The 27,650-nt window shown below is 39.6% G+C and overlaps 3 protein-coding genes across 6 annotated transcripts; 1 reads left to right on the top strand and 2 right to left on the bottom strand.

Annotated features, from left to right (window-relative positions):
• Positions 1 to 108: 108 nt before the first annotated feature.
• LOC114875872 (protein Star-like) lies at positions 109 to 7,623 on the bottom strand. Its single transcript, XM_029186666.2, has 6 exons — positions 6,659 to 7,623; positions 4,230 to 4,421; positions 2,814 to 3,027; positions 2,569 to 2,733; positions 2,318 to 2,509; positions 109 to 2,237 (listed from the first exon to the last, which is right to left on the bottom strand). The coding sequence occupies exons 1-6, from the start codon at positions 6,730 to 6,732 to the stop codon at positions 2,052 to 2,054; spliced, it is 1,023 nt and encodes a 340-aa protein (XP_029042499.1). The 5' UTR covers positions 6,733 to 7,623; the 3' UTR covers positions 109 to 2,051.
• Positions 3,022 to 23,879, top strand: LOC114875869 (serine/threonine-protein kinase 32A). Of its 3 annotated transcripts, none has more exons than XM_029186664.2 (9): positions 3,022 to 3,105; positions 14,520 to 15,203; positions 15,634 to 15,689; positions 16,376 to 16,573; positions 20,410 to 20,499; positions 20,793 to 20,959; positions 21,177 to 21,457; positions 21,857 to 22,063; positions 22,528 to 23,879. In XM_029186664.2, exons 2-9 carry the CDS (start codon positions 15,094 to 15,096, stop codon positions 22,691 to 22,693), a joined length of 1,275 nt encoding a protein of 424 aa, XP_029042497.1. In that variant the 5' UTR covers positions 3,022 to 3,105; positions 14,520 to 15,093; the 3' UTR covers positions 22,694 to 23,879. The 3 variants fall into 3 exon arrangements, with proteins under 3 accessions (XP_029042497.1, XP_029042496.1, XP_029042495.1); XM_029186663.2 differs by lacking the exon at positions 3,022 to 3,105 and adding an exon at positions 11,157 to 11,550; XM_029186662.2 differs by lacking the exon at positions 3,022 to 3,105 and adding an exon at positions 16,030 to 16,198 and having other exon boundaries at positions 15,056 to 15,203.
• A 697-nt stretch (positions 23,880 to 24,576) lies between these two features.
• On the bottom strand, positions 24,577 to 27,320 carry LOC114875871 (methenyltetrahydrofolate synthase domain-containing protein). Of its 2 annotated transcripts, none has more exons than XM_046288361.1 (5): positions 27,045 to 27,320; positions 26,589 to 26,987; positions 26,165 to 26,511; positions 25,855 to 26,089; positions 24,577 to 25,774 (listed from the first exon to the last, which is right to left on the bottom strand). In XM_046288361.1, the coding sequence occupies exons 1-5, from the start codon at positions 27,054 to 27,056 to the stop codon at positions 25,391 to 25,393; spliced, it is 1,377 nt and encodes a 458-aa protein (XP_046144317.1). In that variant the 5' UTR covers positions 27,057 to 27,320; the 3' UTR covers positions 24,577 to 25,390. The 2 variants fall into 2 exon arrangements, with proteins under 2 accessions (XP_046144317.1, XP_029042498.1); XM_029186665.2 differs by having other exon boundaries at positions 26,589 to 26,974.
• Between the last annotated feature and the right edge of the window lie 330 nt (positions 27,321 to 27,650).

Here is a 27,650-nt window from a genome sequence, read left to right as displayed (position 1 = left end):
AAAGCAACCAGGAACAGCGCTTTTATCCAAGTAAAAGAAAGTACGAAATAATTGATGACCTTTTCAAACTACCGTTTGAAGGAAGGAAAGAAAGAACGAAACAGAGCGTTGCAAAATATCTACCTTTATTGCTTTTCAAAAGAATCCATGTTCATTTCTCTCGGAATAAACGGTACAAAAACGCATTCTCTCTGTGATCAAGAAGTGCACATTGTCAGAGACGCGGCTATGGCGGAGTAAGAAAAATAAGAAAAGTATACACGTGCTTGCCATTTGAACTGAACAATCGGAAGGAACAGTGATTGATATTTGAACCTTGTAAGTATGGTCTTGTGCAGCTTGGGCTTCCTTTAGTTAACAGGAAATGAAGGAGAATTTGATAGGAGCTTTCCTTGGATTAGGAAGCTTATTATCAACCCATTAATCCCCAAAATTTAGCAAAATTATTGAGAATTAATGGGTTGATCAAAAGAAGCCTAAACTGCAACCGGGTGCATCTACAAAGGGAACGTGTATGCAGGTGCATGAATAGGTACACGTGCGCTTAAATGCAGCATAACAGCGCGTAATGTCGAAATGGCTTCGATAGTAACGGGTCACGGGTCGTATCGTAAACGGTATTGGATGTATTAAACTCGTATCTGCTCGAATACAAATACCTCTCGACGACGAGCGTTCTCTATCAAAGTAGGAACGATAATAGTTTCTCCTCGTTCGAGCGTAATTATCAAACTAAACGGTGATCTGCCGGCTGAAAATAAATCCGCGTTTCGATCGGTAATCGTGCAAAATGGCCCGATAAACCCTGTGAACTTTATCCGTAATTAAATGTCGCGCTGTCATTGTATTGTTGTTGCGTGTGAGATGCGTTCATTGGAACGTTATCGTAAACTCTCTTCACTTTGCTCTTTACCGGGTCACTTTTTTTACTTATCGATATGAAAGAAAGTTTCGTTTGGGATTGAAGTGAAAAAAGTATTAGATAATGGAAGGAATTATCAATGAAGTTGGTTATTGCGACGATTGGTATTATTAATATTATTCTAATTATGCAAGGTAACAAATGAAGAGCTTAAATTGGGAAATGAAACTGATGAGATATTACTACCGAATTATGATAGAACGAAGGTGATATCTTGATTAGCATGAAAAGTAAATAGACAAGGTGGTAATTAGAGAATGACTAGTATTAGTAATTTTGACCGCAAACATTAAAGAGCTTATTTTATTTTCATCTTAACCCTTGCAACGAGCAAAGCGAACATAGTTTACCGATTTTTCTACAATATCTTAGTTAAATATCGACTTACGTGCTAATAAGGCCCGTGATATAGGTAATCAGAGTAACTCATTAATTATCACTGCGACAGTACTCGTTTACCCGCTGTTGAAGATCAATTTTGGTGGGAAGAGAAACGGTCCACGAGTCTGTCGCTTCTTTGACAAATATTTTAAAATCTACATAGTTCGTAAAATGTCTTCATATGTGATGCTTAAAACGAACCTACGCTAAAACACATGTACGAAACTAAATACGATTATTTCTTTCTATCGTTCGTTCCTTCGTTTTGGTTTAAGGCGAACCTCTCGCAAGAGACCGAGCACGAACAAATTTGCCTTTTAAGTATGACGATGCTTCAGGAAAAAAAAAATAATAATTCTCTCAGTCTTTGTCACCCATTCGTTCGATCGACGGCTAAATAAAAATTAGTTCCTGTTCCAGTACGCGTACCAATTGAACAAAATAAGAAAATCTTGGCTTGTTCTACGATTCGACGTGTGCCAGGCACGTACGCGAAAAGAAACCTGTGTATATTTCCACGAAAAATAAAAGCTACGTTCAAAAAGATTCGCGTGATCCTCGCCAACGAAATCGCGACCTTTTCTACGATCACGTTTCGTTTAATGAGTAGAAGAATCTACGTGAACGATCTTTGATTTCTTCGAAACAAAATATTTCCCGTTCGCGATACGAGCTTCTGTTAATTAAAATAAAGCCACGTAGATGAACGTAGAACTGTCCAGGGTTGAAAGCATCCTAAGTCAAGGATCTAAATCTTAAGCAACGCGTTGTACAAGAAGATCAATTTCCCGGTGTCCGTCGTGTACATCAATTTGTATCTTCTGCTAGTCATCTTATCGATCAGACTTTTCGTCTCCGTTTCGCTATGATGAGGACTCCAACGTATGGACAAGACGGATATCCTAGTTGTGTCCCAGGGAATCGTATCGAGGACCTGTGGACCAAACAATTTCTCTGCTAATCATTCTCTAAAGATTTCAGAATAAATTCTTCGACGCTTTGGGATCATTTTACCTGGCCATCTTGGGCATCAGGGCTATCCAGACTCAGGTAATCCAAGGTGGTGGCACTGTAGGCCAATAACACGCTATACAAAGGGAAACATTTCAATCTGGTGGTTGGCAGTCCCTCGTCCGACGACACGAGACTATTCGGACCCTCCCCCAACTTGGTAACTTGAACTTCAGATTCTTGATGATAAGTAATCTGAAATCCGAGATATGATCATTAATAAAATTGAACATTTTTATTCCTAGGATACTTACCTCTTTGGTATCCTTATCTGTACTAAGACACGCATGAAGGACTCTAGTTTTTGGATTCCTCGTGCTCCTGTGAGCCTCGAAGAAGCTTCTGGGATCGGTGAGGATCAACACGCCTCTCCAGCTCAAGTTCCTCTCCAGCCAGCCTGTACTAGAGACAGCTCCTATCTGTAAGAATATAATGATCTACTTGCAGCATCCTGGATGATATAAAAGTAACATGTACAGTTGTAAGATCCTCCTCTTACCCTGCTAATGTACTCCACGTATAACCCTTCGCGTTTTCCTTCCGTCAGGCTGGACACGTACCTCTCCTCCGAGGTCTGGGTCGCGTTCAATGGATCTTGTTGCGTGGTGGCTTTCAATTGGACCTCCCTGATGTATGCAACCAATTCCGGATTGTCCATCGAGACGCTGTTCAACACATAGTCCCTCGTCATGTTGGCGTCAAACGCCTGCCTCCTGCAACGTAACGTCAGCTTTAATGTACACAACCGACGACCGGCCCTCTCATTAACACCAACTTGTACACACATCCCGGTAAGCTGTTCCTTATTTAACCTGCGCGACAGATCGAATAATTAATCATGGATACCCAAATCTATCCCCTTCTCTCTTTGAATCTATATTCGCGATTTAAATTCATCGATTGGAAATGACGAATAAAGGGGCGATGGAACTTTCAAAGAATCTTTAATTAAAGCTTCGATTGGCTAATCAGATTTACGCGAATGTCATTGAATGAAGTTGTTCTTCAGATGTTACTGCAAAGCAACGTTAACAGCTTTCTTCTCGTACAAAGGGAAAGGATAATCGTCGAGTGACCCGGTAATTAACTCCGTTTAACAATCGTGTTTCCTTAACGTTTCTTGGGAACACAGTGCGGACTTCGTAGATCGTTAAGAGGAGGCTGTTATTCCTTGTATACGATTTGCAAAGGACCAGATGTCGATGAAGTAGATAATCGAAGTTAACGTCTTGTCTAAACGAAATAATGAATCATTGTACCTACACAACAAGATGATTTCTCATCAATCAGATTATCGTCGGTTGCCGACGCTAAGCCTAGAATTTTGTCAGGGATTTCTGTCGAAAGCCGCGTTCAAATATTTGCCTCTCTATGATAGCGGCACGGCGATAAGACTGCTCACTGCGGGGTTTTAAAATCAGAATGGTGTGAGGAAATATTTGAACGATCACTTGCTGCTAGTTTGACGGATATACACAACAAACATTAATTGAATTCGTTGATATCTTTCGCTATTTGCAATTCGCTCTTCCCTGATTGTTGCAAATTGGCATAGCCGTTGATTTTCTCAGAGCGATGCAATAAAAATGAGGAAAATTCGTTTACTTAATTCCTCATCGGTGTCAGCTCGTTTATTGGTAAGAGCGATAAAGAGAGATGGAAAGAAAAATTAAATAAAAAGAATGAGACTCTCTTGGGGTAGCTTCGGAACGTTCTACTTTACGAGGCTATAAAATTTTTACGCCCCTCCGAGTGTGATAAAATGAGAGATGCACGAAATCTAAAGGACTCCAAATTATATTCCGTTTCTCTGGTTATTGCATTAGGTTTTTACTGACGAAACGGACAATTTACTTCGCGAAAATGCGCAAAGACGAGCGACGTTTCGTTGCGATTTTGAGAGGAAGAAGTTTACCTCAAAGCCGCAGCTTCGCTCCAGACGAGGAGCAGTGCCATTGCAGTGGAAAAAGCGGCAAGAAAGGCCAAGCAGGGGGCCACTCTTCTCCACCAACTTTTTTTGTAGTTCGCTATCGTTGTTCCCGTCAATGTTGAACCCGCTGGCGGCTGGAGGACACCGGTGACTGGTGGCATCCCTGTGGGGGCCATTCTGCAAAAGCAAAAGTGTCTCTTATAAATCCTGCAGTCCACGTTTAATACGGATCTAATGAGAAAAGAAATAAAATTAGACAATTATACGTGGCTGGAAATGAATTCATTTCCAAGGAAACAATTATAGATAGACGGAAACAAAGCCGATTTCTGGATCGAGATACCGAGCCAATCCTGTTCGTGATGTCATCTATGGTGTACTAGAGCTAGTAGATATCTAAACTTTCACACGATGCCATAATGCGATTGCAACTGAAGCTTGAGATGCTGATGCAACGATCCAACTCAGGAACAGGCATCGAGACAATCTCCTGGAGCAATATAATTTATTGTAACGCAAAGGAACAAGGAAGGTACTTCCTGTCAAAAACAGAACTCTTGGATTTAGAGATTTTATACTGAATTTTATTTTCAGTCGAATAAGACACCCAGTGTGTTCCTTGAAAATTTAATTAATTACGGTTCAGTGCGTATCCCTTCGTCTCTCATATGTAAATTTAAAAAACAATCTCGCTAAACTGTGCAATATTATCCTTTACGTAGAACCAGTATATTACCCTGAAAATTTAATTAATTATGGGCTTTTAAGGGCTTCCGTTACGAGCGCCGGAGTTTCTGGGCAATTTGAAACAAACAATTTTGATAAACTGAGCCGGTGAAAAAAAGAGGGATTGACGTTTAAATATTTATTTTTATCCACTTTGAAAGAAATCGAGAATGAGTATCGCGAAACCTTTTGGTATTAAAGTTTCCTTTGGAAACACGCGAAAAAACCGTTCCATATTCCGACAAACGTGTAACGGAAAGGTGGATAGGAGAGTAGGCGAGCACTTTCTAAACGATTTTTTTCTCACAACAATTGTGTGGGTGCACCTGTACAACTTTGAACGAACAGAAACACCTCTGACCGGAAGTGTCACGGATTTCCGCGTACGCCTACGTGAAAATTGTGAAACACCAGGCGTCCGTATGTATTGTTTCTCTTCAAACGAAGAGAAATCAAATATCCATCTAAATATGACCTTTATTATCTGCAGATTTTATCATTTTTCAATCCTGTGGAAAAACTACACGACCCATTTGAAATTGAAGCATTTTTCTATTTTAATTCTTCGTAGAATTAGAAGGTCACAAAAGATTTTCCTTGTACCTTTCTTCGTAACCTAATTTCTCAGAGGATCGTTAGGATGCTAAGATCCATCGCGTTGAACGCTCTTTAAATTGAACGACCCAATTGTTGGTGTCGCTTAATAAATGCCTTCAATTCCCACCGTCATGTCAAGTAAGATCGTTATCTCGAGTTTACGCGTTGTCGTTCGTACCTTTATTTCATACCATTGCTACCCCTTTTCATCCACAAAAGAAGCTCGACTCGCTAAGGGGAAGCCTCAGCAGTTTCCGTGTTCGAGTCTGAAGACCGTAGGGCGATGTAATGACGAATAAAGGGAGAATAATAGATCGTATCGCAGCAAAGAAATACGCGTGGTCGCTTTTTAAATCGACCCTTTTATGCCGGATCCACAACGATACGATTATTGTCCACGAAGGAAAGCAACCGCACGTACAATCGGATCACCTTCGCTCGAAGAGAAATATCAACTCTTGTTGCGTTTTGCAATATCTTGCAAAAAGTACTAAGACCCCGCTTGAATGAAAGATGCAACTCGTTCGCGACATGAAATATTTATGAATTTTGGTGAGAATGAAAAAGTGTTACGAACGGTTCCCGCAAGAGTTTACTAATAATTCCTTCGAAATTACTCGGCTCCATTCATCGCGCTTCACGCTTCCTCGATCACGAAACGGTAACGTGGTATCAACAATGGTAAAAACGAATTTGGAAATCGGCCAACGTTGATCCTGATGTCCTAACAGGGCTCGATTCAGAAATTAATCGAAGGTCAAGGATGAAGTCTACGGAGTAAAAATTTTGTTCGACTAACAAAAGGACCTTTTCCTATTTCTATGAATAGGAATCAGGAAAATTTCAATAGTCAATAAAAGGACCTGGAAGAGGATGTATATACAGCTCCCTTCTATTCACGTCAGTGAAAACGCTGCTTTCTATGATTACCTCTTCGATCGCAAAACAAACGTCGAAACAATCGCCTCTTACGCAAGTGCTTACACATCGAAACGTCAAAGAAACATGGTGAAAATTCAACGTAACAAAAGGAAACGTTAGAGGAGTTGTGACAAAGATACTAAAAAATTTCCTTCGTTTATCGTACGTACTTGGCTTTGACGGGATCCATGCCGGTCCAGAATAATTCGCCGGGCGGATATGAAGATTCACTTGCGCACAACATTCACGTGGCTCGTTTCACATGCCGTTCGTGACACGATCTTTGTCCGGAAGGCATCGGCCAGGCCTGTTTCACGAGGGCAGCCTGCACATCCTCTGTCGACGGTTCGTTGTCGCGGACACTGCACTCAGCGAAGCGTATTTTCCTTTCTCAGTGCTTCGGCAGCAGGCTGGTAAGCGTCGGTTCGTTCCTCGACGATAAAAGTGGCGTCGGGAACGGGAGCGTTTCACTGCTCGCGAGCAACCTCTGTTTACAGTCCGACGGGCAAGCGCAACAAACGCTACACGGTATTCTTTTTTTTTTTCTTCTATTATAAACCGATCACGATAGAATGATGAATTCCGAACAGCAGTCGAACGTTTTCACTTTTCCTGAACGGTGCTCTTTTGTTCGAATCGGAGACGAGCCGATTCGAGGCTGATGTTTTGCCGAGGATCGAATCGAACTTCCCACCGAACGGAGTGGCGATAGATCGACTGGCTCGAGGTCGAAGGAGTCGAGAAGAAAAACGATCGCGAAACGAGCCGCGCGGAAGATGGTTTACGAAAGTTGATTAGCCGGCTAGGATAGTAAGCGTCAGAAGCGTGCGTTGTCGTCGAATGTCGCAGTGCAGAGCGCCACACGATACACAAGGCGTCCCTGTCGCTTCTTCCCTCTTTTATTTCTTTCCTCGTCTGTTTTTCTATCTATCTCCGTTCGTCTCTTATTCCAGCTCAGACGATCGTTCACTTAAACGTCTCCCACTCGCGCGCTCGTTTCACCGGGTGCAGACGCGACCGAGAGACAGAATCGTCTAGGGAAATGCCAGAAGGTCGTCGTCGGCGATAGTTTTTCCAACGAGAGGAACGTTTCAAGAACGGCGAAGGGAAATGCAAGCGGTATATGCCCGGTACCGTGGCGAGAGCCGACTGGCCGCTCCAGGTGCTGGAACGGCTGACGGTAACCGGGTACAATGCCTCCTATATCGGGTGTCCTTCTTTAAACACCAGCCGCCATCCGTGTCCTCCTCGTCTATCCCCTTCAATCCGATCGTCCCTCTCGCTCGCCTTCACGAGGACATTCCGTGCTCTCCGTTCTCCTATTAACAGCCAGGTAGAGAACAGTGATTCTCAACCTTACCACCCGTCACGGTAAGTCTCTCTCTCACCCCTGTTTCTTGGGGTGAAGGAGATCCAACCTGGCTTTAAGTTAACACCGACGAGGGACACGGCTCTGGTCATCGCGTTACGTGCTAGCTTCACCCACGTCCGGTAGCGTTGTAAAGGCGTTATCGATCCTGCAACTCGTGGCCGCTTTTGTACTGTGCTAGCTGCCGGCCAGAATTCTGACCGCCGATACCACCGGGTACACCACGAGTGTTTAGGTCTCTCGATTGATTGAATTTAGAGAAAGAAAATTTCACCTGGTTAAATGTTTCATCGCTGCACCCTTCATTGAATCATTTTTCGTATTTAAGGGATGATTCTTGATTCGTTTATTAATAATACATCAGGAATCGATGCATTTTTGTTGGAATCTTTTTTGGACGTTTCGCTGTTCAAACGGTAGTTCGATGAAATCCATTTTTCACGAGGCTCAGATTGTTCCGAATTGACCATCTCGGTTGATTGAATGAGAAAAATAGAGGAACGACAAACGGCCGCGTTCGACGAGTTCCGTTCGAGACGAAACTGCAAAAATAAATGAGACGAGCCGTAAATAATTTCACGGTGTCGGGACTTTTTTAAAATAGAAATCTTCCCGCAGGTCTTGATGTGCATTCCGAATTTTTCATTCCCTCGTATCTGGCAGACGCGCAAAAAATTTCATATTTCCCCTGCCCCGAAAAGCCGAATGGCTAATTTCGGTTACGCGAAAATCACCATGGCAACGAACGTGTTAACACCTTGCATGAACCGACTTTACCGTCGCCTATTCTGCAACCCCATAAGCTGAGAAGTTTCCACGCGATCAGGAGGACGGTATCAACGTACAACAGGTTAATCGTCCACGACGCCGAGTTCTTCGAGCATGTCAGGTTCGCCGAGACGCGACCGAGGGGATGAAGTCGAGCATCGCGAGGACGTCGAAGAGGAAAAGTCGTTTCTCTATGGACGGAAACAACTGGAGGTGAAAGGAGGAACAACGGTTCAATAAGCGTAGGCGTGAAAGAAAAAACACGGATTATAATTAAACTAGTTTGCACGGGATGTCTGTGGGCATGAAAGAAAGCTACATCGACAGCTGCAACAACAATAGGAAACTTTGTTGCCTGTTCTGTTTGCTCAGCTACCCTCGGGGCTATCTTTGTAAGTACAGGCTGTTCCATTTAAAAACCCTCCGTGCAATTCTTCGCAATTGGGAGTAATAAATTTTCTAATTTTAATCGCACGGCTTTCAGAGGCAAATTCTGTGTCACAATTAACGAGTGACAAACGAGATTGTTATTTTTTAAGCAGCGACGCTTATTTTTCCAATTAAACAGCCTTTGTAAGGCTGCGTCGTTGCGTTGTTCTCGCGAGAAGGGGATGGAAATTGGAACGCGGTAGAACCCCGAGAAACAATTCTACGAGGTTCTACGAAACAAAAATAATGATGTTTTCTCGAGTGCACCGGGTGGACAGTGAAATATATCCCCTCGGTCTTGTTCAGCTTTCTCCGCAACCCCTTTTTATTCCGCAAAGAAATGTAGCGTAACCGCGATGCTGAAGAACCTGTAAGACTTTTTCTTACCCTTCAGTGTCTTACGATATCCTAGGAAACGCTTGACTCGTTTCCCGTCTACCTTGAACATTCTTTCCTTTTTATTTGTTGGGTAGAACCAATACAGAGGATTAATTATCGTCATTTATTAAGGTAAAAGATTTTCTTCCCTTATCAACCCAGGTGAGGAACGTATGAAATACTATACTGAAATGTATGAGGACCATACGTTAGACCAGGTGAAATTAATTTCGATCGTTTATAACGTTTAGGAAGAAGCAGCAGTTCTGCATCGTGTTTGAAATAAAATACCAGATGAAAATTGAACCACCGTCTCCTCTTGGTATTGTTCTCCGGTTGGAACCATTTTCTCGGTACGATTTCAAGCATGCAGATAGGATTTATTAGGTTGTTCCATATCAAATGGCTGAATGAAATGTCTGATGATATTTGATGTCATAAAAGTTCAGTATTTCGCATAAAATGTGAAACACGAATTCACCAGTCTCTGATCTTTCGTTGCTATTTATATCGTCTGACGACGTTACACCAATGGGTCCTTGGACTCATCTATCACGTCGTAAAGAAAAAACATATCGATCCATTTAAAAAGGTAGGGGTGACCTTCGTATTGGGAAAGAACCTTCAACTACAAAAGAGATCGTTATTACCTCTTAATGATCCTTGGTATCCTTTAAATTTTTCTTTCACTTTTACAATATCATAAATAACTACCCCTGGATGAGCATCGTACAATGGAAACATAATTTCTTCTCCAATTATTCCCATTACGATACAAAACTGTTAACATATTTAGAGTTAATCGTGTATTAATTAGATGTGAATCGAAATAATTAAATGGGTTTAAAATTTAATTAAACCTCCGCCATAAGCGGTTGAATTAAGGCGTTTGAACAATGGTCGAATGCTCTCGCGTATAATATAGTACATTATTGATAAATTACAGGGATGCTTATTTTAAATTAAAATTGAAGATCCTTACTGTGTTTAATATTCTTCGCGTATTTCCTTTTTAGAACACTTATTGTGACGCCTGCATACATTCTTTACATTCTGTCCAGCTGAGTGATATACAGGGTGTTAAGAATATTGCCTTCCTAATGTAAATGTAACAATACCGTTCAAAGCAGGAATCTCATAGCAAATGCATTAACTGGTGATCCGTGTTAATGCCTGAACTGCGACAGTAGATACGGTCATTAGTTGTCAGACATGCTACAATTCCAATTATTCTGGATACCATTGTTCCACCTGCAGCTTTGCATAAATGGTTTAATTGCATTTGCAATTTTCTACAATCTATATTTTCATTAAATTCATGGTATCAGTTGTCTGTTCCTTCAAATTTAAAATTATCGACTAATTAATAACAGGATACCATTAATATTATAATAATAATATTTTGAGAGTGTTCGCAGAAATGAAAGAAAGGAAGATGTTCAATTTTAATTGATACACCCTGTGGGTTTATTTGTTTCCCTGTTTCCCTGTAACCAATTCCATCAATCAATCGCGAAAGATAACAACGATTCCACAGGCCATGTCCACCGGATGCGTACACACGCCGGAGGCGTTTCGAATACGCGTCCCGACGCTCGCTAACAGCGACGCGCTGATAAACGCAACCACCCCGCAAAACCAAGCGTCTCGGCGCAGACGCTGACCAGATCCACGTACTCGGAACACGAGCAGCGTCGTTTCGTTGAACCGTAGAACATCGACACTCGTGCGGCGATCGCGACCGCGGCAACACGAACATCCGTCATTTTCGATCCTCCCCTTACACCCCCATATTTATACAAGATTTCCCTTCTTATTAATCTTGATCGCGTCTTAACGGACCATCTGCGCCCTGTATCGAGGCTTCTTTGGGATTATTCCTTCGATCAAATCGAGGGATCCTTTGGGGTGCTTCTGTTGAGATTTTTTCTTTTGATTCGATTAGCTTTTTTGGCGCCAGGGATACGAAGGGTGAAAATGAAGAATCGAGTGTATTCTTGGAAGTGTTAGTGAGGGATGGTGTAAAAGATTATTCTATTCGATGATCAATGATGATCGAAGTTTTAATTCGCAGTGTCATCGTTCTTGGTTCTAAAGGGTGAATGGTGTGATGGCAAAGTAAGTCAAGCCTTTGAATTTATATTTTTCTCTTGTTTTTTATACTAATTGCAACGTAAAAATTAGTAGCTTTGTAGTGTTAGAAGCTTGAAACATAATCCTGTTGATAATCCCCTCTTAGGTATAACAAGGAATATAAGATTATAAAAGCCATGGGTTATGAATGGGAGCTTTTACTTAGCGCAACAGATATCCCTCATATTTCATGACACAGATCTTCTCCTATTTCGTTTCCTTTTTTGTCGTAAGACACGAGCGACATTTTAACACCATTGAACATTTAACTCCCTTTACTTTCGGGCAGAAATTTCGCCCTGGGGTTATTTTCCATAAAATGTGCATACCTTGTGAATTATGTACCGCGAGTAATAAGCCCTTACAAAGCCCTTATAAAAAATAGAGGAAATATATGCTTCATTCCAGAATTCGCGAAAAGTAATCCTTTAAAATGGAAATATTCTCTGGATGCAAGATAAAATGATTTTAGTTGGAAAACGAGGTCAAACACAATTGTTACACTTCCTTGTCTAAAAGTTACTTCTAAAATGGATCTCTCTTTCCATGGTAGATCTTGCAGAATTAGTGCTTCTAATGTGGCGCTCATTATCCCTATTTCGCACGAAGAATTCCCACTTCCGCCGTTATTACTCATTCGCCCTGCTTACGATATGCGCTTCCTCTTTCTGCATTCGCGTCTGCTTTTGTTTTCGTAGAAGGCCTGCTTTTCATCCGCGAGAGCCTTAATGGAAGCAGCAACAAAACACAGAAACAAAGAACCTCCGAAATGGTTTCCTTCGACACGTTGACTGACAGACACCATGAATTTAATTCGAAAGGGATAAACTGAAAGACCAAGGTGGTCGACTATTGACAGCTGTCGTTTACTTTCCACCCTTTTGGCAATTATCAAACACCACTGACAGACATTTTGTCGGATTTTTGCATCGCGTTGAAACGGAAATAACAGAGTTATCAATGGACAGATACAAGTTTTTTTGCGAAGTTAATACTCGTTGGTCGAATTAAACATCGATCAATACGTGTAACGTGATATTTCGTCGAAATACTGTAACGTGTAGATGTTTTTTTTATTTACTTTTAAAATCGAGCACGTAATCGATATAAGATATTAAATTGAAAGGTAAAGAGGAAAAGTACATTATCCTTTTTAAGAAATTTCATGAGAATTTGATTTTCCTTTTCATAGAGTTATAAAATCTAGCTGTACGTTTTCTAAAGTAAATGTATAGAGATAAAATATAAAACTCCAGGGAAGAGGTATCTCTTTTTGTTGAAATAAAATGTGAATGATATGGACATTGGATAAAGTTTATTGAACAGAAAGAATATGGTAGTGCGTATATATGACGTGCCAATAAATCCTTGTTTGTCGGAACAATGAACGTAAACTAACGAGAAAAGGGAACGAACTTCGTTACAGAGCAAACGAGAGGAATTGTATCAACTGGACGTGCCGTACTCTCAAAATTACAGTTGCGGCTGATAGCGTGAATGCATCAATATGCTGAAAGCGTTTCATTGTTATATCAACGAACCGTGATTAATTAAAATAAAAAAAAAAGGTGTCACCGTCCATTCACAGAAACATCAATTACATTTGACTCCATTAAAATTTCCAGACCATTAGTTTATTATGACTGAAACGATCAAATTTGTTTATTCAAAAATTTCAATATAGAAGAGCGAAAATGTTCGAGCCATTTCCCAAATAATTAGACAAATGCAATTATCACGAAGAACCTAGTTTCGCGATTCTCTTTTCCTCGGTTATTTGAAAAAAGAAACTTCATTTCGTGCTTGCCACAATTTCAGCGGAATTATCTTGATCATAAGAGACTTAAAGAGAAGAAAGAAATTTTGCTACATTTTCTGGCACGTATTGAAGTTTCGATGATGAAAGAAACGACAAACGTTGATGGAATACGAAAGGCGACAATCTTTGTGAAAGAAAACTTGGTTATTGTGTTTCGACTTCGACTAAATATAAAAATTCAGTTTATTATTCACGTGGTAAGGGAAAATGAAACTCGGCCAATTGAAAAATTTCCATGAGAATTATCTGTTCCACCTCCTTTTATTATAATAGACGGATTAATTGAACAATCTGCTGTTTGCTGAAAAATTCTGAAAAGCTTGTAGGATTCGTGTAATTCCTTTTCGCGAGTGGAAAAAATGGTACAGATTCCTCGCACCCGAGGAGATTTAAACCAAGAAAAGCGCTCACGAAACGCGAGCATAATAGTGAGAAAATTGACGCTAATTAACGAGATTTTTAAAAGGGGCTCCTATTTAAAAGGCAGAGCTATTTGGAGATTGAAGAATTTCTTTTCGTATTTATGAAACTTCCGGACCAATTCACTCGCGAGATGGTTTCTTTGGTAACTTGTTAACTTTCAGACGCAGAGATTAATTAAGCTTATTAAATTCCTTGGGCTAATCGATTGAAATTAATTTTTGTATTACATTTCACGTTCCCCGACGTTTATGAAAGATTTTCAAATGCATCGATTGTGTTTCGACTTCGCATTCAAAATAGATTTCTCGTTCTGGCGAAACGAACGAAGTTACAATTTCCAGGCCACGAACCCGCAAATTGACGATTAACCTGCCGATTAGGTGATTCCAAGCGAATCTTTCCAACCACTGAGTTTCTGCTTCATTACAAACGACCCGTCGAACATAGACGTCTTGCTATCATCGAACACCAGCCATGCCTCCGTTTGCTCGTTATTCGGTAAATTAACACGAAGCCAACGTTAATTAATGCACGAATCGTGGCAGTAATTAACGCGACAACTGGAAACGACATCGATCGATTCGACGACGATCAGCCATTTCTCAGACATCTGCAAAATTAATCAGCAAAATTTTCATTGTTTCCTAATATAGGAAACTCTCCTTAAAAAATGTATACACTTAACTTCAATGAAATATCTTTGTGTTCTTAGATCTGACGGCGATCGAAGGAAGACGAGAAAACAGCAAGAAATCAAGGTAGGAAAGGATAAAAGTGATGGAAGGAAGTTTCCAAAGAAGCTACCAAGTTTCACCAGAAGCCTAAACTCGAAGAAATTGGACAATAAGTTTCTGTACCTGTTAAAACGTGTCGAGACATAAGACACGGAGCTCGTAAAACGGTTCGAAAAGTTTGCTGAGATGTCTGAATACGAGGTCGAAGGAAAAGGTAGTCAAAGTACGGAAATCAAATAGGAACATCGATCGAGAGGAGAACGGAAGGAAGGTGGCTAATAAAAAGAGATTTCGAATCCTGAAGGGACGAAACAGAATCGAAGAAACAACCTTCAGGGAAAAAGAGGTCTAGTAAGAAGAGGAAGCGGAACGAAGGGAATATGAAGAGAAAGAAATAAGATTAAGTAGTTGAAGCAGGGGACGGGGTAAACAAGGACGAACTCGTTGATGGTAAAAAAAAGGAGTTGAATCGATGAATAAACGAACGATTAGTGGGTGGAAGCATGAGAATTCCGAGTGGCTGTATTTCTTCAGCTCGACAAAAGTACTCGAATGCGCGTTGCATCGGCCACCCTCTCTCGTGTCACGTATCGAGATCCATTGAGGGACAAAAATGGGCGCCAACCAGTCGACGAGAAGCGAGCCTACTCCTGGAGAAGAAGGTTAGTTGACGAACACTTCATCTTTTTTGCCAACAACGCGTTTAATCTTCAAGGTGAAACTATCCTTCCTCTTCGACGACGAACGAGTTAAACGAATAGAAATTCTTCTATCGTTCCCGAGCCGTGCCATTTCGAAAGGGTTGAACGTATTCGAAATTTTCGAAACCCACAAAGCGACGAATAACAGGGCGGATCGTCGTGAGTTTAGTATCAGGCAACAATAAACTTCGAACCACGATTGTTCGCTTAGTTTACACAAGCTGACTCGGGTTCGAGGCGTTCAAGTTTTCGCTTAATTGCTCCTTTGTGAGGAACGATACCCGATTGTTTAGCATCGAGCTACGATAGAAATTTTCGTTTGTTCTTCGACTTGTTAACCGAAGAACGAGCCATTGTTGTATTAATTCGTTCGCGTTGTTTCTCGTTTCAGTGAACTTCGATCACTTTCAAATCCTGCGCGCTATCGGAAAAGGGAGCTTCGGAAAGGTATGATGGAAACTTTTCAAAAGATTCTCTTTTAATTAAATTCAACGTTGTTTCTTCCTTTATGTCGTAACATTGTAGCTCTGCGATGAGTTTAACGAGTTTCGTTAATTCGTTTTCTTTCGCTTGATATGATAGCGAGAAAAGTGATTAACACCGAACGGCTGTTAATTGTAAATTAAAAAGAAACGCTTTTTTTTAATGCATATTCGAAATCGTTCAAAAGCATTCTTTTTCATTAGACACATCCACTTGAACGCGAAACAACAGACACCGAATAGCTGGAGGCGGCCCCATAACTCATCGCTCATCCGCTAACAAGCAATTAATTATTTCTTAATAGGTGTGTATAGTACAAAAGCGGGACCGTGCCGGGAATATGTACGCTATGAAGTACGTTCACAAGGGAGAATGCGCTGTGAGAGGAGCCCTGAAGAACGTTGCGCGAGAAGTGGAGATACTTTCGCAATTAGAACACCCGTGTCTAGTGAATCTCTGGTTCAGCTTCCAAGGTAAATACCCTACTATTTCGAGTTATGACGCATCCCTAAATCTGTCGTTAATCCCTTTGCAATTGGGACACTCGTGTTTAGAGTGCATCTGTGGTACAACTTCACAGCAGCGATTCCGGTATGCAATAATTTAACAAGAGATATGGTAAATTTAGATGCTAATTTTCATTGTTCCAGACGAGGAGGACTTATTCATGGTTTCCGACTTGTTACTCGGAGGGGATTTAAGGTACCATATACAACAGGAAGTCGTATTTACGGAGAAAAGCGTGGTCCTCTTCGTCGCTGAGATTGCTCTAGCACTCGATTATTTGCAAAGTCACAAAATTGTTCATCGCGATATCAAGCCTGATAACATACTGCTAGACGAAGAAGGTACGTTTCTGTTGTTCCAATTTTCTATTTCATATATTCTTCTCTCTCAAATTATTAGTATTTATGTAAAATTGGTGGCAAATCCATATGAAAATTCATAATGCACAGCTTTCAAAATATTAAATAATCAGGAGTTTGGATACTGGAGCAGGTTTTATAAACAGTAAAGATAATTATCGAATTTTCAAACTATCGAGCATGTTTTATTGTTAAAATAATGACCACACCCGTAAATTAAAGCACGTACCAGGGGTAAAGTAAATTGCGTTATACTCGTTCCACTTTGAAACTATAAATACATTACTCCCGATGCACATTCCCTGATACGTAGGCACGTAAACCGTGGAAAATCAGCTTTCTCCTGTAATTCTTACGTTCAACACACCCTTTATCTGTCAAGGAATTACGACGAAACGGGAAAGTGCATTAAAACGGTAACGAAGTTGCGGGGTAACTAAGTTTCATTTAGCTGTTTACCAAGTAAGTTTCTGCCGCTTGCTGACGAATCTGGGGAGATAATAACGACGCGAATTTACCTCGAGAAGTGTGTAAATATTAAACCTAATATTTTTAATAAACAAGACACCCCTTTAACGTCGTCAAAGAGCAGCCAGAATGTAACGCGTTAGAAACTTACCCCATAAATTCTACCACGAAACACTCAACCCTAATATAACTCATTTGAATTTTAAGAAAGTCCGCGTAAAAATTAAAATTAATATCAGTTCGCGTTTCAAGTAGAAGAAATAAGTAGTCCACGCGGCTATAATAACAAGGAAAAAAATTCCATCCCCTGGGTATCGTCTTATAATAAGATCTCAATCTCGAATGGGTTAATCTCTGAACCGGAGAAAGTTCACGTTCGCGAGCTCGTCTTTTTACGACTTCTTTCTTCGTAATCACATTTCAATCAAGGGACGAACGCGGTAAACGAAGGGAAAGCTGGTTTCGAAGGTGCTTTTCAGGATACCGGATGATCGTTGTCAGGAATACCAGAAAATCAAGGGAACCTTTCGAAGCGAATCACGTTAAATAAAGAGATCGCAAGGTGTATGCGAAATTCAATTACCGGCTTTCAATTTGAAAGGGAACTCGTTGCTCTTTAATTAGTAACCCTTCGCGCCACCCCTTATGCTCCATGTTAATGAATACGAATATTCGACGGTTCATCGCGCCGATTGATGCCTCGTTGAATGCATCCATTCTAAAAATCCTACAATTCGAAACAGAGTTCGGTACACCCTGTATTCTCTTCGTTTGCGTATTCCATTAGCTTGTTACATATGGCTCAACGAAATTGGCCATTTGACGTGAAACCGATCAGAACAAAAGGATCTTCAGAAACCGCTTTAAAACGATCCCTTAACTGGAAAGCATCTCGTCGTTGACTCTGAGGAGCTCAATTTACTTTTCGGTTTGATCCGAAACGAGATGCTCGCTTTTGACGCGGTTCAAATGAATTTCCTTTTCATTTGAGGATACCTTTGAGCTTCGATCCGCGGTTGTGACACCGTGAACGGCAAACGAGATTGAAAAATAGAATCGCTTTTGTAACGATAATCGTTCTATTCGCCAGCTTTGGTAGTCGTTTCATCTGTGAAAGGTTCGGACCTCGATTTTGCGACACAGAATCCTATCAGCGGCTCGTGGGTCAAGCTTCCCGACAATTCTGTATCGGCTTTGTAATCGAATAATTAAAATTTCCCGTTAATTTCACTCGGATTAAATGAAAATAAATTTGGCAAAATGAATATGGTAAAGACAGGGATGAAACAAAGATTGCCGCTGGCACAAAATGTTATTGCATATTAGGGTAAAATGTTGAAAACAAAATAGTTTAAGTTTTATAAATTAATTATTACACTTTTCTTTACGTAGATCGGTTCTTTCAAGCATTTTGTATAAGAAAGTATGCGCTTGTAACAGGTGCATGGAACACCTGGTGTAAAATAGATCAGGCGATTCTAATTGCTTTACACGCGGAAGAAAGAATTTGTAACGTAGGTAACAGAATGGAGAACCGCTTTCGAATACTCATCAAAGGTCAAAGAACGGCCACAATGGAGAACCGCATTATATTCTGGTGACGTAGCATGCAGATCCGGCCATTTTCCTCTCTCTTTACCAGACACGACAACCAACAGGCTCTGACTCAGTCTATAAATAATTTGTACGCTTACCATTTGACCCTGACACTCGTGATTTCGGCAACTTTTTACCTTACACCCCTTTGGTACGATCGATTGGAAACGAGCCACATTAATCTTCTCATTTTCAACGAAATTTGCCGGACAAAAAAATGTAATTTTCACATTACCACGTTTGAAAATCAATCGAGTAGACGAGATTTGTTAATGGATAGTCGCAATTGATTAAATTCGCAATGGAGTTTAGCAATTTCGTTGATGAATTTAAATTATGTCACCTGCACGACTCCCCGCAGGCTGAAGTTTCGGAAAATTAATCCTAACAGATCAAACAGGTGCGGACTCGTTTGATTTATTTTACAAATTATCACCTCCTTTAATTCTTGGACAGAATCGTGGAACCAAATCTACGCTTTTTCACATTAAAGTAATAACAGCTAACAACTTTCGAGATAGTTCAATAAACCAGAAATTAAACCAAACAAAAGACTAAGAAAGTTGAAAGTTTCCAAACCGGATAGTATTAATATCTCGTTTCCCGAAATTTCGAAAGCAATTAAATCGTTTGAATATTCTCCGGTAAAGGAAACTTTTCGAGCGAACCTTGAATTACAAAGTAGTCGATCTGCAAGTAAGATTAGAGCAAAAAAATGGGGTTGTCAAACGTGTTGCCTTGAAAGCAAGGGTAGTCACGCTCTCCAGAGAACGAAAAGCCTACACTAACGTATACAACCCTAATTTCCTGCTATATTTAGCCGACAGCTGTTTGAGCCTCGAAATTGCTTCTGCATCATTTAAAATTACAGGGTCGGATGTCACTGGCTGACTTTGCTTCACCCTCCCTATTGTTCATAAAAAGAATCTCTCTCCCCGGAGAATGCATCCCTTTTAACCCTTTCATCCTTTCACCGAGTCGATAGAAGCTTTTAAAAATTTGTTCAGATATTGCGAAGGAAAGCTAGCGTTAATTCCATCGAGAGAGACTTTATTTTACACGTTCGACCGTAAGTCCCCGATGATCCGGAGGGTTTAATATTCGTATTTTCATATCAACGAATACTTTCACGAGCGTGCCCCCTTGTTTTTTGCTCATCCCGCTTGGAAACTTCATATTTCACCAGGACACGCGTAGAACATCGGCCAGGGTATTGAAATTCCGTTCAGGGGATCGATCAAAGGGTAACAGGATATTCGATCCTCTATGTTGATCGAAGTTATGCCATACACAGGAACACTCTGTTAACGTCGTTTGACAGATGCTTGATCGTCAACGATCGCCAGCTGACGATTAATCAACCCCACGTGCGTTTCGTGTAGCATAATAAAAAGCGACAAGAAAATTCCTTTCTCTTCTTGAAACAAAGGCGACGTCGAATGAAAATAAGGGAAAAAATTTGCAATAACCAAAGGGGTGAAATTTGCAAAAAATTGAAAGTTAGATTTTGGGATGGTTAGCTTGGGGAATTTATATATTCCAAACTCATAAATTTCCAAGGCTGAGATTTCGTATTTCGATCTACCCTCGCCCCTTATTTTCATCCCCCTAAATTTCATTTTGATCGACCATCGGTGTCGTTCGAAAATATATCCAGCATACAAGTATCAGATAAAAGAGGTTCGAAACTTGTTCTACATACGTTATCTAAATAACTAAAGAGGTTTATGTAACCAGGATTACCTTCTGCGTAGGACACGCACACGTAACTGACTTCAACATTGCAACGGTGCTGGAGGACGGGGAATTAGCTACGTCGATGTCAGGAACAAAACCGTATATAGGTAGGAATTAATTACAAGCTGATTCATTGTTAATTGAGCGTAAAACGATTAATAACTCGGCTCGAGATGATTTAGTTACGTGGATGGAAAGGTTCGAGATACTGTTAAGTAACTGCTAAATGAATATAATGAATCCATTGAATTGCAATTACCTATTTTCATTCATGAGAGGACTGTCGATAATTACCGTGAATCTCTTGAATTAAGAATTAATTACAAAAGGAAACATTTTTCTCGTTCCTTTCGCATCGAACGAAGAGTATTTTCTGAATGATCCTTTCTCGTTTTTCAAGCTCCAGAAATTTATATGTGCTCTTGCGAGGAATACGGTGTTCTTGGCTATGGTTTCCCGGTAGATTGGTGGAGTTTAGGAATTCTCGCATGGGAAACCCTCGCTGGAGAACGTCCTTATCCTCTCTGTTCCACCACTTCGCACAGAGAGGCTCTACAAATTCTCCAGGTAAACACATTGATAACATCACTTTTATTTTCGAGGATATCATTTTATTTCTGCTTTCGTGTTCCCCGCGATCAGATATTCCTTACGTTAATTAAACCTTGAATTTTATACCTCAATCTAGATAAGTACAAAATTTCACGTTATATTTGAATCTCAAAACCTATTAGAAATTTCTCAAAGTTAGAACGTTTGAATGAAAATAAAAAGCATTCTACAGAAGGAAAGACCGACACCTGCCGAATGGAGCTCGTCGATACGGGAACTCCTAGACAGATTATTAACCGTGGCGCCAGGCGCCAGGGTGTCAACGTTAAAGGAACTGAAGCAAGCGAGCGTGATGAGAGACGTAGACTTTGACAAAGTGTTGAACAAGCAAATCAAACCACCTTTCACGCCGCCAAAGGATCATCTGAACTGTGATCCGACGTTCGAGCTCGAAGAGATGATCATCGAGACGAAGCCGTTGCATAAAAAGAAGAAACGCTTGGCGAAGCAAAGGTGAGAAGATTGAAGAGAGATTATTTCATGTCGTTAGACGATGTTGAAAGGTTCTTTCAGTGATCCGATATCTAAGATTATTTGTCAGACAGCTATTTATGGTACCTTTTGTACCCTTTTCAAGCACAACTAAAATTAATATCGTCTGTTTTTCAATTATCCAAAGTTGATTTGAACAATTCGCTTACACTCGTCAATTCGAATTCAATTTCGTTCAAGAGTCACTAGTACTCCGCTTCTAAATTGCAAATTACTTAACTCGATCCAATGGTTTCCCCCTTTTACGATCCTCGTAAAACACAAGGGACAGATGGTACTCTCGCATTAACCATCGGGCGGCCACAATTTTCAGCTGAACGAAGGAAATACAACGCCTGCTTTCCCTTGTTACACGCTTAGATCCTTGAAAATCGAGCATCCTCAGGAAGATCCCGGGCTCGCTGAAGGCGCCGGGCCGAGCTTGGATCTCAGGAGATTAGCATTCATCCCGGAATATCGTGTGTATAATCGGGAACGAGAGATGGAGAGACAGGAAAGGGAGAGAAAGGAAAAACAGTGGGAAGAGGAACTGAACACTGCCATGAAAGGTGCCGAGGAAAGGTTGAAGTGAGTCCAACCATCCTACCTTTTTCCTCGATAACAGAATTCGATAAATTCCCTTGAAGTAATAAATGAAACGTAACAATGGTATCTGGGACTGATTCAGCAGTGAATCCCCAGTGACGTTTAATGAAAAAATCAATGGCGGAATAAAAAGAAGGGTAGAAGTTTGTATAGACCTCTCGAAGCTTCACATTTCATCCGAAAAGATTACTTCGCGACGGATTCTCGAGACGGAATCGTAAATTTTTGATCAATCGGCAAATCTCTAGGCTATAAGAAACTGTTGAATAAACGAACGATGCTTTTAGGCGATCATTCGAACGATAAAACAAAGATATCTATTAGGAATAACGTCTTCGACTTTTCCTATAAATACTACTGCAGCGTGAAAAGCTTATAGAAGTTCTTTCAAAAGATTCGACATTTTTGCATAAACTTTTCATCTCCCTTTGACCTAATAATTGCAGGATGAAACAGCAACCGGCACAACGAACCGGAAATCGCTTGAGCGTGTCGACGACGAGCGTGAAGACGCGTATAAACGCATCACCGAGGCAAGGAAGACGCGCGAGTACCGCAACTTCATCGGATATCGACTACATCGACGCGAGTCCGGAGCCTTCCACCTCGTAAAAATCCTCTTAGATCTTTCTTTCCACCACGGAAGTAAACACGCGTCTTCGAAGAGGAATTAAATTATCATTGTTTGCCATCGTTCGTCGCTCTTGGCGCGACGAATATTCGAAGGGTTTACTTTCCATTACGAAAAGAAAGCATTCTAGCCCTTCAAACAATGGATCCTTTCCTGTTCTATCAATTTTTCAAACGCGATGCGATATTTGTGCATTCAACGGAGATAAAATAGAAGGTAACTGAATATATTTCCTTTATTTTTTTTCAGTTTCTTAATGGGTTGATCTCTGAGAAACATTATCTTTCAAAAGTACTGTTTATCTCTTTAGTTATTCAGTGACCTTTTTACTACGCTCGTCTGATCTCATAGCATATCTTATCCATCTTGAGGGGAAAAAAATATTGTTTTATAAAGGATAGAAAAGAAACTTGACCAAGTAGAGCGTCCTTTTAGAGAGCGTTTGACCAAAAGTGGAAGCTTTTCGATGGGGAAAGAACGGAGATAAAGCATGCGGTCCAAGGGAAATTCCAAACTGTCGTACGGCTTACTTGTCACTTAGTTAGTTCGTACGTACTAGTTAACTTCCCTCTTAGAAAGTTACGATACTCCTAACGCCGATATAGTAAGAGTAAATGGTTTCTTTTTCGATTACATTATTGAAATTATAAGAATATAGGAACATGAAGATCTTAATCTTAGTCTACTGCGATTAACTTTACGATGGTACTCGTAATCATTGGTGTAATTAGGATTTTTGTCTAGGACGAACCAGGTTTTCTATTTTAATTAAGAACATCAAGTGTTCTTTATTTAATTACACTGCACGTTCGGTCCAATTATTTTTTCCTATTAAACTGGGACTTTAGGAGCTGCCGAATTCTTTTTTTTTAATTCTTACTTTAATAATTATTTTGGTTTTTACCTAATTACACCAATGTTCCTAACGAACAAGATTGTTCGTTCACGTTAGCGCCTTTCTCGATTCATATCCTCGATCCGTTGTATCTCTGTCACAACCTGCATACCTCAGATACAATACCTTTAATCAACGATTGCACTTCTGATAATCAATCAGCAAACACCAAAAAAACGATGTAATTTTATAAATTAATCGTAAGAGAGAGAGAAAGAGTAGACGCGACTAACTTGTAACATGTAATCTGACGATTAAACGATTCAGAATACTTGTTCCTTGGTATATTTCTTTTCTGCGTAGTTAATCGACTTTATAATCGCAAATGTTTTCTTAGCAAACGTTTGAACAAGGAAACTCGATAACGCGTACCTTCGTTAATCCACGGATCCGTTTCCGCTCATGCAGATATAAGTTGAGAGGGTAAGATGAAATCAAAGAAACCTTAATAAATCTCGGGTCGTCAAGGGATTTCTGTTAATTGATGTTTACCAGGAAAGATTATAAATAGAGATCTGGACATTAAACGAGCGTGTCTTGTCGAAGGAGTGCCGAATAATCGATAATACTGGCGCCGTTTCGCGAAAGGCAACAGAGGGTGAAACGACCCATATTCATCGTTAAAGTATTAGATAAATTTTCCATTCCTGAATAAAAATAATATTAAGACTTTTCAAGATCTTTCTGGAGCGTTCATAATAATAATGAACGATGCAATTATAATTATTCCAGTGCACCTCGTTAAGCAACCCTTATATCCGTAAACATTTAATGATTCTAAGAATATAAACTCCTTCGTTGCTCCGTAAGAATAGTTTCAATTTTCATTTTAATGCTGGTAGCAAAAACAAAATCCTGAATGTTCATCGAGAAATTTCATTAGTTATTAAAATTTGAAGAAATTTGAAAATTCCATTTGAAGAAACTAAACAATAACAGTGGATAACGTAAAGATAATACACCATCTTGTTGTTGTTAAAAAAGTTAAATAATTTATTTCCTTACATCAAGTACAGAAAATGATTCGACCAGCGGATTTTTAAAACTATAAGGGTAAAATAATGATACAAAAAGAAAATTAATTTTTTCTCCTGCCTTGCGCTCTAATTACATTAATAATAAAATTATCAACATTAAATATCTTTGTTTTTTAAGACTGATTCACTATGTTTATATCACAAAATATTGCTATTATTAAAGTAACACACGAATTATCTAGTCTCAGATTCAACAAATGACTATAAGGTACAGCGACACAAAAGTTATACATTATTTCTATCTAATCTCTGTGAAAATATTCTCTCAGAAAAATAGAATATCCAATATGCAAATAGAAGATGCTATTTTACTTTCACTCGCTTCGAATATTACTTAAGGGTTGACTATACTATTATCAGTCTGCAATGTTAGATAAATATCATCGAATGTTATATACATTTTACATGTTACTTTTTATATTTTGGCAAAAGTTATTTAAATTAATTTATTTTATCGTTAAATATTTGTTACGTGATCACAGTAGACGTATCTGAATTATTAAAAACTATAGCTTATCGATCGACTGATTCTAACGCGCATGCAATTCTTACCGAAGAGTATTTCACCTGAAGAAATATAGTACGTTGTTATAAATTATGAGATTATTTTGCACTTAAGGTGGATACATCGTAGATTACTTGTACAAGTTTGAAAATTAGGAAATAATCATTATGTTATGGAACCCAGCTATCTCCATAAGAATAATCACACAAATTGTACTATAAAAGAAAAGTTTAAATACTTTTTAAACCGAAGACACATCCGTGACTTCTATCCTGGATATCGGTTTAGCAGGTTCTACGATTATGAAATCGTCCTCTTTGCCGGTACGCTCGCCAATATACAACTGTTGCAAATTTGTCATTATCGAATCGACCTGTATCGGTTGTTCTGGCAAAGTGTTCTTCTCTCTGAGCTTGTTAAAATGAAGGTAACAAATACCGCGATAGCCTAGCCAGGTGATTTCATTTGGTTTAACGCCACGCTCTAACAGAGCATTTTTCAAATCACGTATCCTCGCGCTAGATGAAATATTCGATAACTTTAGAGAAAACGCAACCTGCGATTTAGATCTCAGTCTCAAATTTTTACGACGCTGAGTATTTCTATCATTGTTCTCGACTTTTTCCTAAAACATTACGAAATAGTAACACATATAATTAAGTATGGTTCATTCAAGTCGTATTTGCGTCATTTTAATAGACATACTTCAACTTCATTAGCGTCGGTTCCTGATTTGATATTACCAAGCGTACGTTTTTTAGGAGAACGTCCTTTTATTGTACATTGTTTCTCTCCTTCTTCATTGAAGTCATTAACACTGGGAACATTTTTCCTTGGTTTGAAACGTTTATTATTCCTTAAAGGATTCGACCGATTTCGGTACGGTTTTTGTGTTTCTGTATCAGAGTCCTCCTCCTTCAAAGTTACTATTTTGCCATCTCTAAAATAAGTAAATAATCGAATACATATTCATGTGTAATCATGTAGTATCAACTGTGAGCATTTTAGTGCATACTTCTCATCCATCTCTTTAAGTTGCTGCAACACCTGCATAGATTTCACCCTTCTCTCGCTAAGCATAGACCATATAATGCCGTTAGGTTTTTTTAATCTTGGATTTACTACTATTGTCTGAGTAGGTGTAACAATAATATCAACAGGTACATCATATTCTTTAAATAATTCAGGTGGTAGCCTATCAAATACTTGGCAATCATGCACTGTTGTAATAACTATAGTATCTTGTGTAATTGCACCCATTCTTGTCATTATGGCATATTCCAAATCAGCAAAACCTTTACCTTTGCCTAGTCTGTATCCATCATGGCTAACACATACAGATCCTAGTATCACTAAATCTACCTAAAATGAAATAATAGTAATGTCTGAATCTGGAAAATTAGAGACAAATAAGAAGGAAAGTTGAAAGTAGTGCATACATGTATTTTAGAGTCTACACCAAGTGGTTTACCAGCCTCTAATAAACCATGAATTTTGGATAGATTTCTTAGTTCATGTTTTGTAGCTCCAGCAACTGGTGTAATATGAAGAAACAGTCCAGATCTTAATCTAGGAATTGGTACCAATATTTCTTTGTTAGCTTCTAACGCTAAGAATCTAATAGGTTCTTGTGGTTTGTCTGGATTTATCTTTATAACTTTTGCCTTTTTAAACTCTTCCAATTCTGCTGTACGTAATGCTGCCTCAGCAGCACCTTTGAAATTTGGTATCCGGTCATATACAACAAGAGGAAAATTTACTAAATCATTCTTCATTAAATAGTCCCATACTTTCTGTCGGAAACTATGTTTAGTTACCTCTTGAGCTAAAAAACATAACTGAAATTAACATTTTAACAACAAATTAGTGTTTATAGTATTCAAACGTTTACTCACGTAATTGTTCATCAGTCATTATGATTCAGTCAAACCCCGCGAGGCTTATAAAAAGAATCAAGAAAAGAAATATCTGCCAAGGGAGGCCTTGGTCCATATAGAGGAGTAGGATAATAAATAATTAGGGAGCGTGGGTCATGGCCCATAAAGGATAGGATAGGATAACTTTACTTCGGGGGTCCAAAAATTATTGCTTTTTTTTTATTTTATTGAAGTATTTAACGAGTACAATCTAAAAATCCTAACACCATCGTGCGGTATCAGGGACCCCTTTATGACGGGACTCTCTCTGCATACCATCCTGATATCATATTGGGGTGTTAGGGACCCCGGTGACTCTCTTTGCATACGACCTGATATTATCTTGGGGTGTCAGGGATCCCGGTGACTCCCTTTGCCCACTGACAAATCATTTTAGCCCCCTGTGGCTCGGGGGGATCAGAATACGGCCACGGTATCCCCTGCCTGTCGTAAGAGGCGACTAAAAGGGGGTTGTAATGGAGCGAGGTAGTATGATATAAAAGTAAGGATAAGAAACAGAAGAAATAGTACGGCGAATGTGTGAAGTAACGTACAGTGCGAATGACAAGAGTACGCCACCCCTAA

The sequence above is a fragment of the Osmia bicornis genome, chromosome 13, assembly GCF_907164935.1.
Source record: "Osmia bicornis bicornis chromosome 13, iOsmBic2.1, whole genome shotgun sequence".
Classification (NCBI taxonomy): Eukaryota; Metazoa; Arthropoda; class Insecta; order Hymenoptera; family Megachilidae; genus Osmia; species Osmia bicornis.
This window is presented reverse-complemented; position numbering and strand designations above follow the sequence as displayed.